Source organism: Vidua macroura, chromosome 27, assembly GCF_024509145.1.
Source record: "Vidua macroura isolate BioBank_ID:100142 chromosome 27, ASM2450914v1, whole genome shotgun sequence".
Lineage (NCBI taxonomy): Eukaryota > Metazoa > Chordata > Aves > Passeriformes > Viduidae > Vidua > Vidua macroura.
In genome coordinates, this window is record NC_071597.1 from 628,089 (window position 1) to 641,404 (window position 13,316).

The 13,316-nt window shown below is 45.7% G+C and overlaps 1 protein-coding gene across 1 annotated transcript; it reads left to right on the forward strand.

The window, feature by feature from the left end:
* Window positions 1–6,227: 6,227 nt before the first annotated feature.
* LOC128819845 (keratin, type I cytoskeletal 19) lies at window positions 6,228–11,198 on the forward strand. The gene is made up of 8 exons (XM_054000232.1): window positions 6,228–6,740; window positions 8,113–8,195; window positions 8,511–8,667; window positions 8,923–9,084; window positions 9,218–9,343; window positions 9,460–9,680; window positions 10,407–10,435; window positions 10,931–11,198. The coding sequence occupies exons 1-8, from the start codon at window positions 6,300–6,302 to the stop codon at window positions 10,948–10,950; spliced, it is 1,239 nt and encodes a 412-aa protein (XP_053856207.1). The 5' UTR covers window positions 6,228–6,299; the 3' UTR covers window positions 10,951–11,198.
* The last annotated feature ends 2,118 nt before the right edge of the window (window positions 11,199–13,316 follow it).

A 13,316-nucleotide genomic window follows, 5' to 3' on the forward strand; every position in this document is an offset into this window, starting at 1 on the left:
TGAAATGGCTGTATGGACAGAAATCCAAGACAAGAACCAGAACTGAGTGGACCGGGTTCTCCAAGGGGCTTCGCTCTGGATCAGGAGTGTGACACTCCTGCAGGATTTAGAGCCGCAGCAATGCCTCCGTTTGCAAGGGCAGCTGTCAGGTATGGACAGGTACAGCAGCCCACTGCTACTCCTGGTGCCTTTGTGCACAGTCCTGCCAGGCTCTGGCACTCCTGGCTGCAAGGAAATGGAACCACAGAGGTGACAAGGCAGATCTCCCTTTCGGCCCACCACCAACTCAAGAAATGAGAAAAGAAACTCTGACTCACTGTGCCTGTAACAAAAAAGCAAGAGGAAAGGAGCTCCTGTGATGTTTCTGACATTTACCAGCCTGCCATAACAAAGAAAAATAACAGCAGCCAAGTTAAGTAAGTATGAGAATTCATGCAGGAAAATTCTTTCTCTCTGTAAAAATTCTGTTAGGTTTCACATCATATATAACACTTTGGAGTGCTAATCCCAACAAACCTCGGAATTTCTTTAAGTATTTCCACATTGTGCCTGCCCTGGAAGTGTTCATGACCTGGATCAACCTGTTCTAGTGGAAGGTGTCCCTGCCGGTGGCAGAGGGTGGGACTGGATGAGCTCTGAGGTCCCTTCCCACCCAAAGCATTCCATGATTTCATGGTAAAGGACAAGTGACAGTGAACACGTAGACTCAGGCGCACTGGAGCTGACTCTCAGAGCTGTTTCACTGCCTAGAGAGAGGTTTCTGCACGCTGCAATTACTCCTAACAGCACTTTGGGAGCCCACGCTGCCGCGGCTCCGCCAAGCCTGGCTCCAGGGAACACCTTTCCCTGCACACACCTGTGCTCCAGCCCGCGCAGGGCTGGGATCAAAGCTACCACAGCCTCAGCAAGCAACATCTTCTGACAGCATTCCCAATTCAGTTCAGTTCTTTCCCACAGCCTGATGTCAGACTATCGAAAATCACAGCTGTACCCAAAAGTTCACAGCACTCACACACACACACAAAGATTTTAAATAAATTCCAACAACTCCTTCCTGTCAAAAATGCTGTTAGAAAACATGACACCAGATTTTTATCAGTTATTAAAGCTGAATCCATTAGGAAAGCATGAAAAGTCACTCAGAGAGCACTTCAGTCACTTGCTTTGCTGGCTGTGGGCTGCCCAAAACACAGACAGTTGGCACAAACCTCAGTTTTTAATAAAAGGAAGATATAAAGCTGAATATGGGTGTGAAAGTCTGGTGGAAAACCACAGCTCTTAGTTAAGGTAACAGCCAGGACTGCCCAGGAAGGGACTTTCCTGGTACACACAAACATGGGTAACACAGTCCTTTATGAAAGTGGCACAAACTGTCCAAAGCAGTGAGAAATCCCCTTTTGTTCCCTTAAAGCTGTGTGACCAGCCAGGGCAGGCAGAGACAGGGCTCCAAAGGGGTTTCCATGGGCTGAGAGTTGCCATGAGGAACAAGTGTTAAAAACGCCTCCCTGGCAGCAGCTCCACAAACAGAGGCTGCAGGGCTTGCCCTCACAGAGCAACAGTTGGATTTTCTCACTGAGCCCAACCAGAGATGTTCAGGCTCTGAGAATTCCTGTCAAGAAAAACTGAGTATGAAGCCACCAGTAGGATCAGGAAAACCCAAATACAAAGATCCACCAGGAGGGTACTAAGGGAGCTCCTTGTTTTCTAATTAGATCCAGAACTAATGTTTAAACTAATGTTTAAAGCTTGCACAGTCAAATCTCTGCCCTTACTGGAAGCTGTGGCTTACCTCTATGATCAGAATATATTCTTACAAAATTAACAAGAGAAATAATAATATACAAGTCTATAAATACAAGTATATGCATGTAAATATATGAGCACATAGATATAAATAATAGACATACAAATGCTTTACTGATGGGAACAGAATAAAACAGCTCAGCTCTGGGCTATGAGCCCCATCTACCCTGTGTCCCTCCCAAGTCTAGGGTTTATTTTTGAGCAGGAATTTTCCATGGGGTGTATGGGAAGATCCTGTGGATAGCCCCAGGCCTGCTCCCTCAGTGCAGCGTGCAGAGGCCATGGCAAGTGTCCAACAGCCACCGCTCCCGAGCCTGGGACAGGTTCAGTCCCTTGGGCTTTGGCAGAGGCCCCTGCGCTGCCTTTGCTGCTGCCTGCAGAAACCTGACTTTTGGAACACATCCTCCTGTCAGTTGGATGTTTGACTCTCAAATAATAGTTTCCAGCCCAATCATACCTTGCTGAGATTTACCAGCCAGATAACAGGTTAAAGGAAGTGTGAAAACACATCCAGTGAGTTGACTTGCACTCCCTAGGGCTTGGTGCCCCAACTGAGCCTTTCTTCCCACACAATTTTTAATCACATTATAAGAAAATTTGGTTTCTTTTCCTGTCTCAGGTACTTTACTCCCTGATTTGCTTTATCGTTAGAGTTCTGGAATGATGGAGGAGTCAGGAGTTTAAAGCTAGTTATGTTTCTAGGGAAACAAGGACAATAATGAAGCATTTCCACACCACAGCCAGTTTCAAGGATTTGTGAAGTATTTACACTGCTCCCAGTTAAAGTGCTTGAGCTCTTCAGGAGGATCTTTTATTTATTTTCCTCATACCAATCTGTTTAACTGTTCTATAAATGGCAATCATTGAGAAATTAAATTCTGTGCCCCAAGAGCACTGCAGCTTGGGCAGGAATGATTCCAGTTCAGCTCAGATCATTGATCCATTATTTCTGTCCTGCTATGAACAAACCAGAGCCCTGGACAGAAGTGTCTTGTCCTGTGTCTTACTCTCACAATTTCTGTTAACACAAAACCCTTACACAACCTTGTTTCTCACCTCTTTCAGTGCAGAAACTACACATTTCCTTCACCACAATCCCTCTATTTTGCAAAAACAGTAATTTTGAGCAAATTCCCAGTGTTGCTCTGCTCTTCCCAAACCTCTTCTCCAGCCACACACAGCTGTGTGTGCATGTGCTGGGACCTGCCTCTTCAGCACAGCAGCATTCTTGTCTCGCAATCTATTGGCACATTCAGGGAATATATGGCAATGCCAGGTTTTAAAGGTTTAAAAAAAAAAAAATATGATGGGCTGTAAAAGCCAAACAGCTGAGAATTGTATCTTGGGCAAACCATAACTGCAGTTACCTTGCTACCAGCTGCAAATCAGAGCTTGTTGTCACTAGTTCTTCCCACAAGGAAGTTTAAAAGAAAAAATAGAAAATTTTGTGCTTGAATTAATAACCTGCAAATACTTCATGTCTCTGGTCTTCAAAAGGGGAGAAAAACATCCCAAGCTGTGTTCTTAAGAGGGCCCGTGACACGATCAGTGGGGAGGGTGGAAAAAGTTCATATGAGCAAGAGAAGAGATGGAGACTCAAAATATGCACGTGAAAAAGCAGCACATTTTCATTGATGGAAGCAAAGACAGAAAGGAAGAATTACCAAAAGGGACAAACAGTTAAAATTGAAAAGGTAAATCCGGAATAATAAATTGGCTTTGCTCATTCATCCATAGATGCATCCATGGAACTGCAGGCACCAACACAGTTGCTTAAAATGTTCAGTAAGTTCATTAAAGTGTAACTGCATTAGCTATCCCTGGAAGCAAATTCAGCAGGATGTGAAAAGAGAGGAGGATATACCAATGTCCTCAAGGGCAAGGAAAAAAAAGGGTTTACAGGACAATTAATAAAGCTACCCTGAAATAATATGAATGGTTTTATAAAGCAGCAGTGACTGGCAAAGCAGAGAAGATAAAAATAAAGCAGATCCAGGTCTTAGCCAGGAGCTTGGGTGTGTCTGGATGACTCTGCTTGAAAAAATGTGTCTCCCTTCCCCTCTGATAAGGTGCAGATAAGGGAAATTCCCTGTGCTGACCATTCCTTATTGGGAAAAAGCTGACCTTACCATAAATTAGGTTGATAGTACTGGGAGAAAAAGAGACTTACACTGAATGCTAACAGCACCTTCTTCAGCTTGCCATACTGAAGGCTTTTGCAAGCATTTAAATATACATTCTCACCTTAAGGAGTCCCTACCAAAATAAACACATGCAACCATTAAGGTAAAACAGAAATGAAAAGTTTAAATATTTAGAATTAAAGTTTTAGCAAAAATGCCGTGTGAGGGATTGATTTGGTACTAGAGGCTTATGCTGTATTTGGTGTTATAAATCAGAGTAATCCATTTGACTGTGTGTTCCAAGCCTTTCTTCTTCCTGACATTTCAGCTGTTCTGCCAAACTGCCACTAAGAATTGAAATTCATTCTTTGGGAGATTCTTCCCTGTAAGCCCATGCAAACCCAAACCTGCCTGCAGTACCAGATCAATATTCTGACAGTGTAATATATTGTGATTGATGCTGTTACTCAAGATATTGCAGAGGGCATCCAGAAGCCTTCCAGATCCCAATTTTCATGAGCTGGATCATAAAATATTATGCAGCGTCACAGATGAGCTTTTTATTATGCAAAACCCAAAAATACACTGCACTGAGGTCCTGATATGGGAGTCCAGGGAATGCTGAAGGAGTACCTGGAGGGACAGATGTTCACCACTCCTTGCACCAGGAGATAGATCTCAAACAGAACATGCTGGTATTTATTGTCCTCTCAGCTTCTTGCTTTTCTGCTCAGTGAAGAAAAGCACATGCACTGGTGCTCTTTACACTCTAACTATGGACTTTAATATCTAACAAAAAATAACTGTTCTCCAGTTGCTTTCTCTCATCACCTCCTGACAGCACTATTTCATCTGTTCACAGCCCTTGGAGCAGTTACTGGCTGGGCAGGTTTGTCCCACCCAGGGCTGAACAGGACATTCAGGTCTCCAGAAGGAACTGGCGTGTCTCTGGCAGCAGGAGCATCCCTGGGCCTGTGAGGAAAGGCTGCACAGCCCTGCAGTGCAGGATGGAGAGCTGTGGAAGGCAAAGTCTGCACAGAGAGGGAAGAGCTCTGCTGTGGTGTCCCGGGGCTGAAGCGTGGTACATATCCTGTGCGTATCCAGTGATATATCCCACACCTGAGTACTGCAGAATTCCTCCTTCTGATACAGCCTCCTCATTGCCTGGTGATACAGGTGCCTTGGCTGGCCGCCCATTTGCTGTTTGCTCTTTCCCTCCCTGAATTTGCCCCGCAGTTTGACACCTCTGTACACAGAGAGTGCAGCTCATTGTGTAGCCTGAAACACCTGGAGCATTTTTCATGGGTATAGAAAGGCCTGTCTGCTCCCAGGAGCTGCAAGTGCTGCCAGGCCAGAACTTCCTTCCTCCAAAACACTTCTGAGGAGTTCCACAGAATCTGGAGGGAATGAGAAAGAAAGAGAATGGAAGGAAAGCTCTGAGTATCCCCATGTGTGTTAGGGATGTTCAGGGAAGAGCTCACAGTAACGACAGTTTTTGAAAATCTGTCTTGGATAATAGAGGACCTGAAAATTTTAGAAATAACATTTTCATGACTCTCAAAGACCAGAAGACTAAGTGATTCTGTTTCTCCTCTTTGCTTGTCTCTTTCAGTAGCAATCAAAGGACTCAGTGTGTAATCAGACACTTGTTTCTGCTCACTCCCCAGGTACTCAGGGATGTCACTGCTTTTCTCTAATACAGGTACAGCCATGGAGGATTCTTGTATTTGTAGAAAACCAGACTCTCAGACACAGCACGTTCTCTGTTAGCCCAAATGGAACCGAGAGTAAAGACAGAAAGAGTGAAAACTTCCTTTCTGAAAGAAGACATTTTCACAAGGGTAATGAGGGAAACAGAGGGGTGGGAACGTGAAGGTCCACACACATTGTTCACCATTTGGACTCCTTACAAGCTCTGTTATCAGGCTGAATCACTCTGTTAAAACAAGGCTTTGTGTGACTCCGCTCTGACCGCGGCGTTGGCCGCAGTGGGTGCGCTCCTAACCCCTTGTTTCCACGTAGGTAAAGTCTAACCAGGTTTAGGAACGCTTCCCTCGGTAGGGAGCCGCCTCCTCCAAATCCCACCTTTTGCTTCAAGCGGCAGCGGTCCGGGGGAGGGGATCGCCTCCCGCGTGTGGAGGTACTGGGGAAGGAAACAGCCCACTCCACAGCCACTGACCAATAAGGGGAACCGCCGTGTTGGCAGAAGGCTTAGGGCTGATAAATTCCATGGGTCTCAGATAACACATTCTGGAGACAACTCCCATTGTCACCGGCATAAAAGCGGTGCGGTGGGGGAGCAGGGCACTCTCCTGCCTCGGGATCACGAATCGCTGAGGTGCAGCTTAGGTTGGGTCCTTGCTCTTCCTCCCCATGGCCAGTTACAGCTTCAGGCAAACCAGCTCCTCCGTGGTGGGGGGGCCCGGCGCCTCCTCCCTCCGCTTCGGTGGCAGCTTCAGGGCCCCCAGCATCCACGGGGGCTCTGGTGGCAGAGGTGTGTCCGTGTCCTCTGCCAGGTTCGTCTCCTCTGGCCTGGGAAGCGGCCTGGGCGGTGGCTATGGCGGAGGCAGCTTCAGCAGCGGCTTTAGCTATGCGGGTGGCCTGGGCCGCGATGGCCTCCTCTCGGGAAATGAAAAGGCAACCATGCAAAGCCTGAACGATCGCCTGGCCTCCTACCTGGAGAAAGTGCGTGCGCTCGAAGAGGCAAACTCTGACCTTGAAACCAAAATCCGAAACTGGTACCAAAAACAAGGACCAAGCCCAGCTCGGGACTACAGCCCTTATTTCAAGACTATTGAAGACCTTCGAGACAAGGTAGGTGTTAATATTTATCAAAAGTCATCTTAGATTTCCACTTACAAAGGAAGCATAAAAACTCAAAAAGTTCCTTAGGGAACCCCTACAAAGCATTGCAGGTCCTGGGAAGGAGAGGGAGATGAGATGTAAATGCAAGGAATGGGTGGGAGGATAAAGTAAATGTCAATATGGAATTATCTACTTTTCTAAATGCTAGCCAAGGGGACGTAAAAAGCAGTCACTGGGGGATGGCCGAGTACTGAAGTCTGATAACGTTTGCTTTTAACAAAGCATATGTTTATACACATGCTGCTCATGCACACACATATGACCAGTTAATGTATGTACGACCCTATATAAACTAATATGTAATGACAGCCAAGCAGTGACAGCAACCTGCTGGTCTCTGCAACCTCTCACCTGCCACAGAGCTTGAAAACCCTCAGAGGCCCAGACATACTGCTTTAACAATGAAAATAAAAATGGGTTTAGAGTAATTTCTTTTTCACATTTCCCATACTTAACCTTGGAATTAAGTGAACTGAAACATTTGGCTTAGGAAAAAAGGAAACAGCAGATATGAAGTAATCAATCCCATATATAAATGCAGGATTTGCCCCAAGAGCCCATGGGTACCTGATAACAGATTGCTGAGGTGATACACACCCTGCATAACACAGGGAGTAGCTGATTAACTATGTAAATAAAAGAAAGAAAACTTGAGGTTTAGTTTTCTGAGTTCAGCCTAGAGTTCATGACCGCTCCCACACAGGTTGCTTCTCCTTGCTACAACCTATCCACATTTGCTCCTGATTCAAAATCTGAGCTCTGCTGATGGTAGAACTGGCAATGGGATTTCCTCCTGCCAGTATTCTTTTCCCTCCTTTCTTTTGCTCCCCTTAGTTAGGGGTGGGAAACCATACAGCTGATTTGTGGATGACCTTTTGAGTTTTCGAAGTGGCAGGCATAGAATACATGCTTTCCAGGTAAAACTGAACAGAGATTCCTTCTAAATAAAATTTCCTTCAGAGGCTTTCATCATGTATTAAAATAATCAATAAACACTATCCTGGGTTTCTAGGAAATAAAAATGTGATCAAAGATGGTCTCTCAAAGTTCTCTCCCTCTCAGCCAGCATGTAGTTTTGTCTCACTGTGGAACTTCAGCATAAAGCCACTTCATACACCAGACACGAGGATGTGTCCAAAACAGAATCCTGGCAGAAGTATGTGATAAATCTGTGTGATGTGTTTGCTGTAGATCATTGATCCTGCCCTATGTCTCTATTTTCTGTAGCTACAGATGAAATAGACTCTTCACTCTTATCTGCACAGCAGGGAAGCTGATAACAGTTGTTTCAGCCTCAGTAATGAGCTCTCATTGTTTGCAGATCCTTGATGCCACCATTGATAACGCCAGGATTGTGCTGCAGATTGACAATGCCAGGCTGGCTGCCGATGACTTCAAAACCAAGTAATTTCTAAGAGGGAGAAGATCTCATGAGTAGACAAAATCCTTGTCGAGCCAAAGGGCAATGAAACAGGAATGGAATGCCCCTAAAACCCCTGTCTGAATATTGGTTTGATCCTGTGCTTGCAGTTCAACCCTTCATGTCCTTGCTAAGAGCACCACTGAAAATTTTGCATGATGTGGAATATGGGGAGAAAGGTTTAATGCTTGATGACATTTGCTACACCATAAATCCTACAAACCCAGATAGATTCATACTGTGTTTCTTGTGGGCTGGGTAATTAGTGAACCTGAATGGGTTCATTTTGCTTTTTTAAGGTTTGAGACTGAGCAAGGTCTGCGCATGAGCGTTGAGGCCGACATCAACGGCCTGCGCCGTGTCCTGGATGAGCTGACCCTGTCCAGAGCCGACCTGGAGCTGCAGATTGAAGGATTAAAGGAGGAACTGGCCTACCTAAAGAAAAACCATGAGGAGGTAAGCCCCAAGAAACACATTTGAAAGTGGCACTAGAAAAACAGCCTGTGGAGATGTGGAGTCCCTCAGGATTGCCCTGGGCTCTCCAACAGAGAGGAAAAGATTCCTGTGTAGATTGGGATCCCTCCTGCCAGTATCTCAGGGGATTCAGTCAGCCTTAGCCCTTGAAGAAAGGACAGAAGGTTCATAATGTTTTACAATTTGGCTACAGTTTACAATTGTACCCACTTTTGTCTCCTCTGCCTTTCCCTACAGGAGCTGAGTACCCTGAGAGGGCAAGTAGCCGGTCAAGTCAGCGTTGAACTGGACTCTGCTCCAGGCATTGACCTGTCCAAGATCCTGGCAGATATGAGGGACCAGTATGAACACATGGCTGAGAAGAACAGGAAGGATGCTGAGGCCTGGTTCCACAGCAAGGTAAAACCCCTCCGTATTGTACAAACACTAACCAAAAAAATCCATTAAAGAAATGACTATAAAAACACACAGAAAAATGCTGTGCTGGCCTTACGCCCCCCACATTTCTCACGTACGGTTTTCCCTGTCTCAGACTGAAGAGCTGAACCGTGAGGTCGCTGTTAACACCGAACAACTGCAGAGCAGCAAGTCCGAGGTCACTGACCTCAGACGCACCCTGCAAGGGCTGGAGATCGAGCTGCAGTCCCAGCTCAGCATGGTATGTCAGAATTTGCACTGCCTGACAACCCCTCACTGAAAAGGACCCACATTTCCTTCCCTACACGGAGTCCTGCACTGGCAGCAACCTCTCCTGTCTGTGGTTTGCCCTGACAGAAAGCGGCGCTGGAAGGCACCTTGGCCGACACGGAAGCGCGTTATGGCGCGCAGCTGGCACAGATCCAGGGGCTGGTTGGCAGCATCGAGGCACAGCTGGCTGAGCTCCGAGCTGACATGGAGCGCCAGAACACCGAATACAAGATCCTCATGGATATCAAGACTCGGCTGGAGCAAGAGATTGCTACGTACCGACAGCTCCTGGAAGGCCAGGAGTCCCAGTAAGAACCTTTTGCCCAGCCTAAGTCTGACCACGTCATGGTGCTCATTTGCCACAGCACCTTGGTAAACACAATTAAATGCTCCTGGAGTTCTACAATTTTTAACAAACTAATTTTTCTGGACCATGGCGGAGCTAGACATGTTACAGTTGCCATTTACATGAAGTGCGACCTCAAAGAGATTCCAAACAGGAAGGGGAACTGACACTCAGCACAGTAGATTAATTGCAACTAACAGTTGAAGTGATCAGCTACATCACAGTCAGGAAAAGTGCAGTTAATAATGTTTTACAGAATATAAAAATTAATACCAAATTCCCATAAACTCCCTGTTACCAGGTGGAGAACTCTTACCCAACAGGAATCGGTGTGGGAGGAAATACTGGGAAGAGAAGTGAAGGCAGTCACTGAGTGATTCCCACATGGGAGAACAGCTCAATCTCATCTCACAATCTTCCTCAAGGAGGAAAAAAATTGTGCAGGGTTGAAAGGTTTTTGTTTCCTCTGTTACTTCTTCTCCATAATGTCTTTTCCCATGCAGTTTAAAAATATATTTCCTATCACAGCTCCCTGTCCTTTGCTGAGAAGGAGGGCAGGGAGATGGGCATCTCTTCCCTGACTGCACACAGTGTACCTGATTGATAGACAATTTGCTTTCATCCATCCTCATCTCATGCAGCATTTGATGTATTAACTCTCCTTTTAATTGTTCTCTTTATTCCACAGGATGTTTGGCTCCCTTTCAGGAACTGCCGGTAAGAATTCTTTCTCTTTCAGAAGAAGTTTTATTTTCTACAACCACATAACTGGTAGTTGTGTCTGTTCTAGAAACTGGTGTCTGCATAATTTGTCACCGAAAAAAAAAAGTAGCAAATGGTGTCTCTAGTTAGAATGGAACAAATTTCAGCAATTAATATATGTCAGATATCAGAAAAACATCTCAGACTCTGCTACAGTAAAGGCTAAGTAAAGCACAAAATAATTAATCATTTCCCCAGATGAAAGGACACGGGAACTGAAGCTTGGCCAGCTCGGGGGAATTGCAGGAACATGCCAGTAAAACCTGCCTTGAGCTGTTAGAGGTCAGCAGTGTCATAAAAGGGATGAGTCAAATCCAGGCGATGGAGAGGAAAAGTTCTGAGAGAAGGGAATGAGAGAAGAGGCCCCAGCCAAGCTCAGCGCCCATCACAGAGTGGTCTGTGTGAGCTGGGCTTAAATAATTGCTGTTCTTTCTCTCCATGTTACTGCAGACAAAAGAGACAAGCACTGAAGGTCCTTCAAAGGTCATCTGCAAACTGAGAAAAAGCAGACAACACATGTGGATTGAGATGGAGAAATCACTCTGAACTGCTGGAAATGACTGTTGAAGCACAGAAGGTTCTTGGCCACACAAAGTTTAGGCAGATTAAGTCACTTAGTGATGATTAAGATGCGAATTGGGTTAGCTTTACAATTAGTGCTAGGTTTTGCATGTATTGAATCGCTGCATCTACTCAAATAAAGATGATATTCTTGCAATCTTTGCTTCTTTGTGAAAATTCACTGAAGTTTGGCTTTACTCAGGCAGGAATTAGCCAGCCAACCTCCCTGAGAGTGCTCTCAGTGTGGGGAGCCTGGGCTTCATCCTGATTCTTGCTGGCTCCTCTTGCTGGGAGGAGCTTGGCATACAGAGGCAGTGGCATCCCCAGCCCCTCGGAGGGGGACACAAGAGTGACCTGGGTTTCTCAGTACGATGCTGTGCACTCTGCAGAGCAGGGGCAGTGGGATGGGAAGTGGTTCTGGAGAGCAGCAGGAGCTGGGAGATGTTTCATAGGGTAAAATCCAAAGTAAAATACTGGCTTGTAGATAATTCCTGCAGGAGCACACAGGGGTGAGCCACAGTTGGGAGAATTCTTCACTTCCATTCCCCATTCACACAGAGCTTACAAACCTTTAGCACCAATTTCAGCCCACGTACCTCCCATGCCATTGCAAGGATATTATCCTAGCTGAAATTCCAAGTGGAACCACTTTTAGTTCCAATGCCCAGAAATCACTGATATTATTTGCTACCAAACTGACAGCCATGGAAAATTCAGGGATCGTGCTAAAAGCAAACCATGGCTCCAGCCCAACCAGCACCTTCCCAGCTCCTGCTGTTACCAGAGGCACACTTTGCTCCACAGCTCGGGGGAATGAAAACAGGGATATGCCCAGACTGAAAGTATCCCAACACTGCTCTCCCCCAGAGTTCAGTTTGCTAGTCTGTCTTTCCAGAAGGCATCATAAAATCCTTCAGCACTTCTCTCCTTGGCCCTGGGGAATGTCCACGATCCCTTGTTCACAACTAGATGTTCACAGCAGATCAACAGAGTGTTCTCATGGCTCGGAGCACCCCAAGCTCTGGACCTCCTCTCTCAAGGTGGGGCAATCCTCTTCAATCCAAGGGTGCTGGTGCGTGGGTTTGGTTCAGCAGTGACTCAGGTGACCTGTCAACATCAGCTGTCATTACTGCCACCGACAATCCCAGCACAGCCTCTGGAATGAAGTGTGGTGGCATTAAGCAGTGGCTTCACTCTGACAGGGGAAAACTGTGACAGGAGAGAAGAACAGTCAAAAAGACATGGACAAAGGGACAAGATGGGGAGAACAGGGAGAAAGATGGGCAGAATCAAAGGGAACAGTGGCCCGAGAGGCACATGGGGAGAAGGGGATCCTTCAGGAGCTCACCCATTTTTGTGGGGTTCACTTCTGGAAGAGCCAGGAGAAGAAGATCTTGTGCAATTCAGTACAGGCAGTTGCTGACTGCTGACACATTAACAGATGCTTTGTACCAAAGTTATTCCCTACAACACCGAGACCTGGAAACCTCCCTACATGAAAGAACAAACAGCTCCAGGTTTGTTTTTTAATCTTAACAAATCCCATTCCCTGATAGCGATTTCTTGTGACAAAACCAGTCAGGGTGGGAGCTCACTGTTGCGGATTTCTGGTATTATCCAGCTGCAAATGTGCATGTCTGACAAGAAATTCTCATGCTTCAAGAATGCAAGCTATAAAAATCCTGAATTCTTGTTTTTGTAGCTTAGTTCTATTCTTATTTTATAATTTTACTAATTTTTTCCTGTATCTGTAAGGCAATGAAGGATTTTTGGTAAAATGTTTGATATAAATCACTCAGACACTATAATTTTAGCGTCTGGTTCAGGAAAAAAAGTGTTTTCTAAAGGCATGTCATATCTCCATTGAGTGATGGTTTTATCACTCATAGAGTGATCACTGAGATGACAAACAAGCTGCTGCTTGACTGGAACTTGCTGTCCTGAGAGGAGGGGCTGGACTGTGTCAGCTCCGTTAATCCCACAGCAGAGGAAACAAAAGAGTTTGTGCAGCACAGACATGTCAGGGAATGTCTTCCAGGAAAGCTCTGTGGAAGATGACAAACCAAGAAGTTCAGGTACCACAGAGACAATTCTTAGACTGTGCAAAGGGTGAGTCCGTGTGTCATTGGATAAGGAACCTCTGAGCAAAGGTAGTTAGACCAGAATAGAGGAATAAGCTTGAAAGAGCCTTTTTTTTTTTTCTTCTTTTTTCACTTCAGCAAGTGATTGGCTTCTATTTCCCTGTACAGCCTGTAAGGAGAAAATGCTGTAGAAA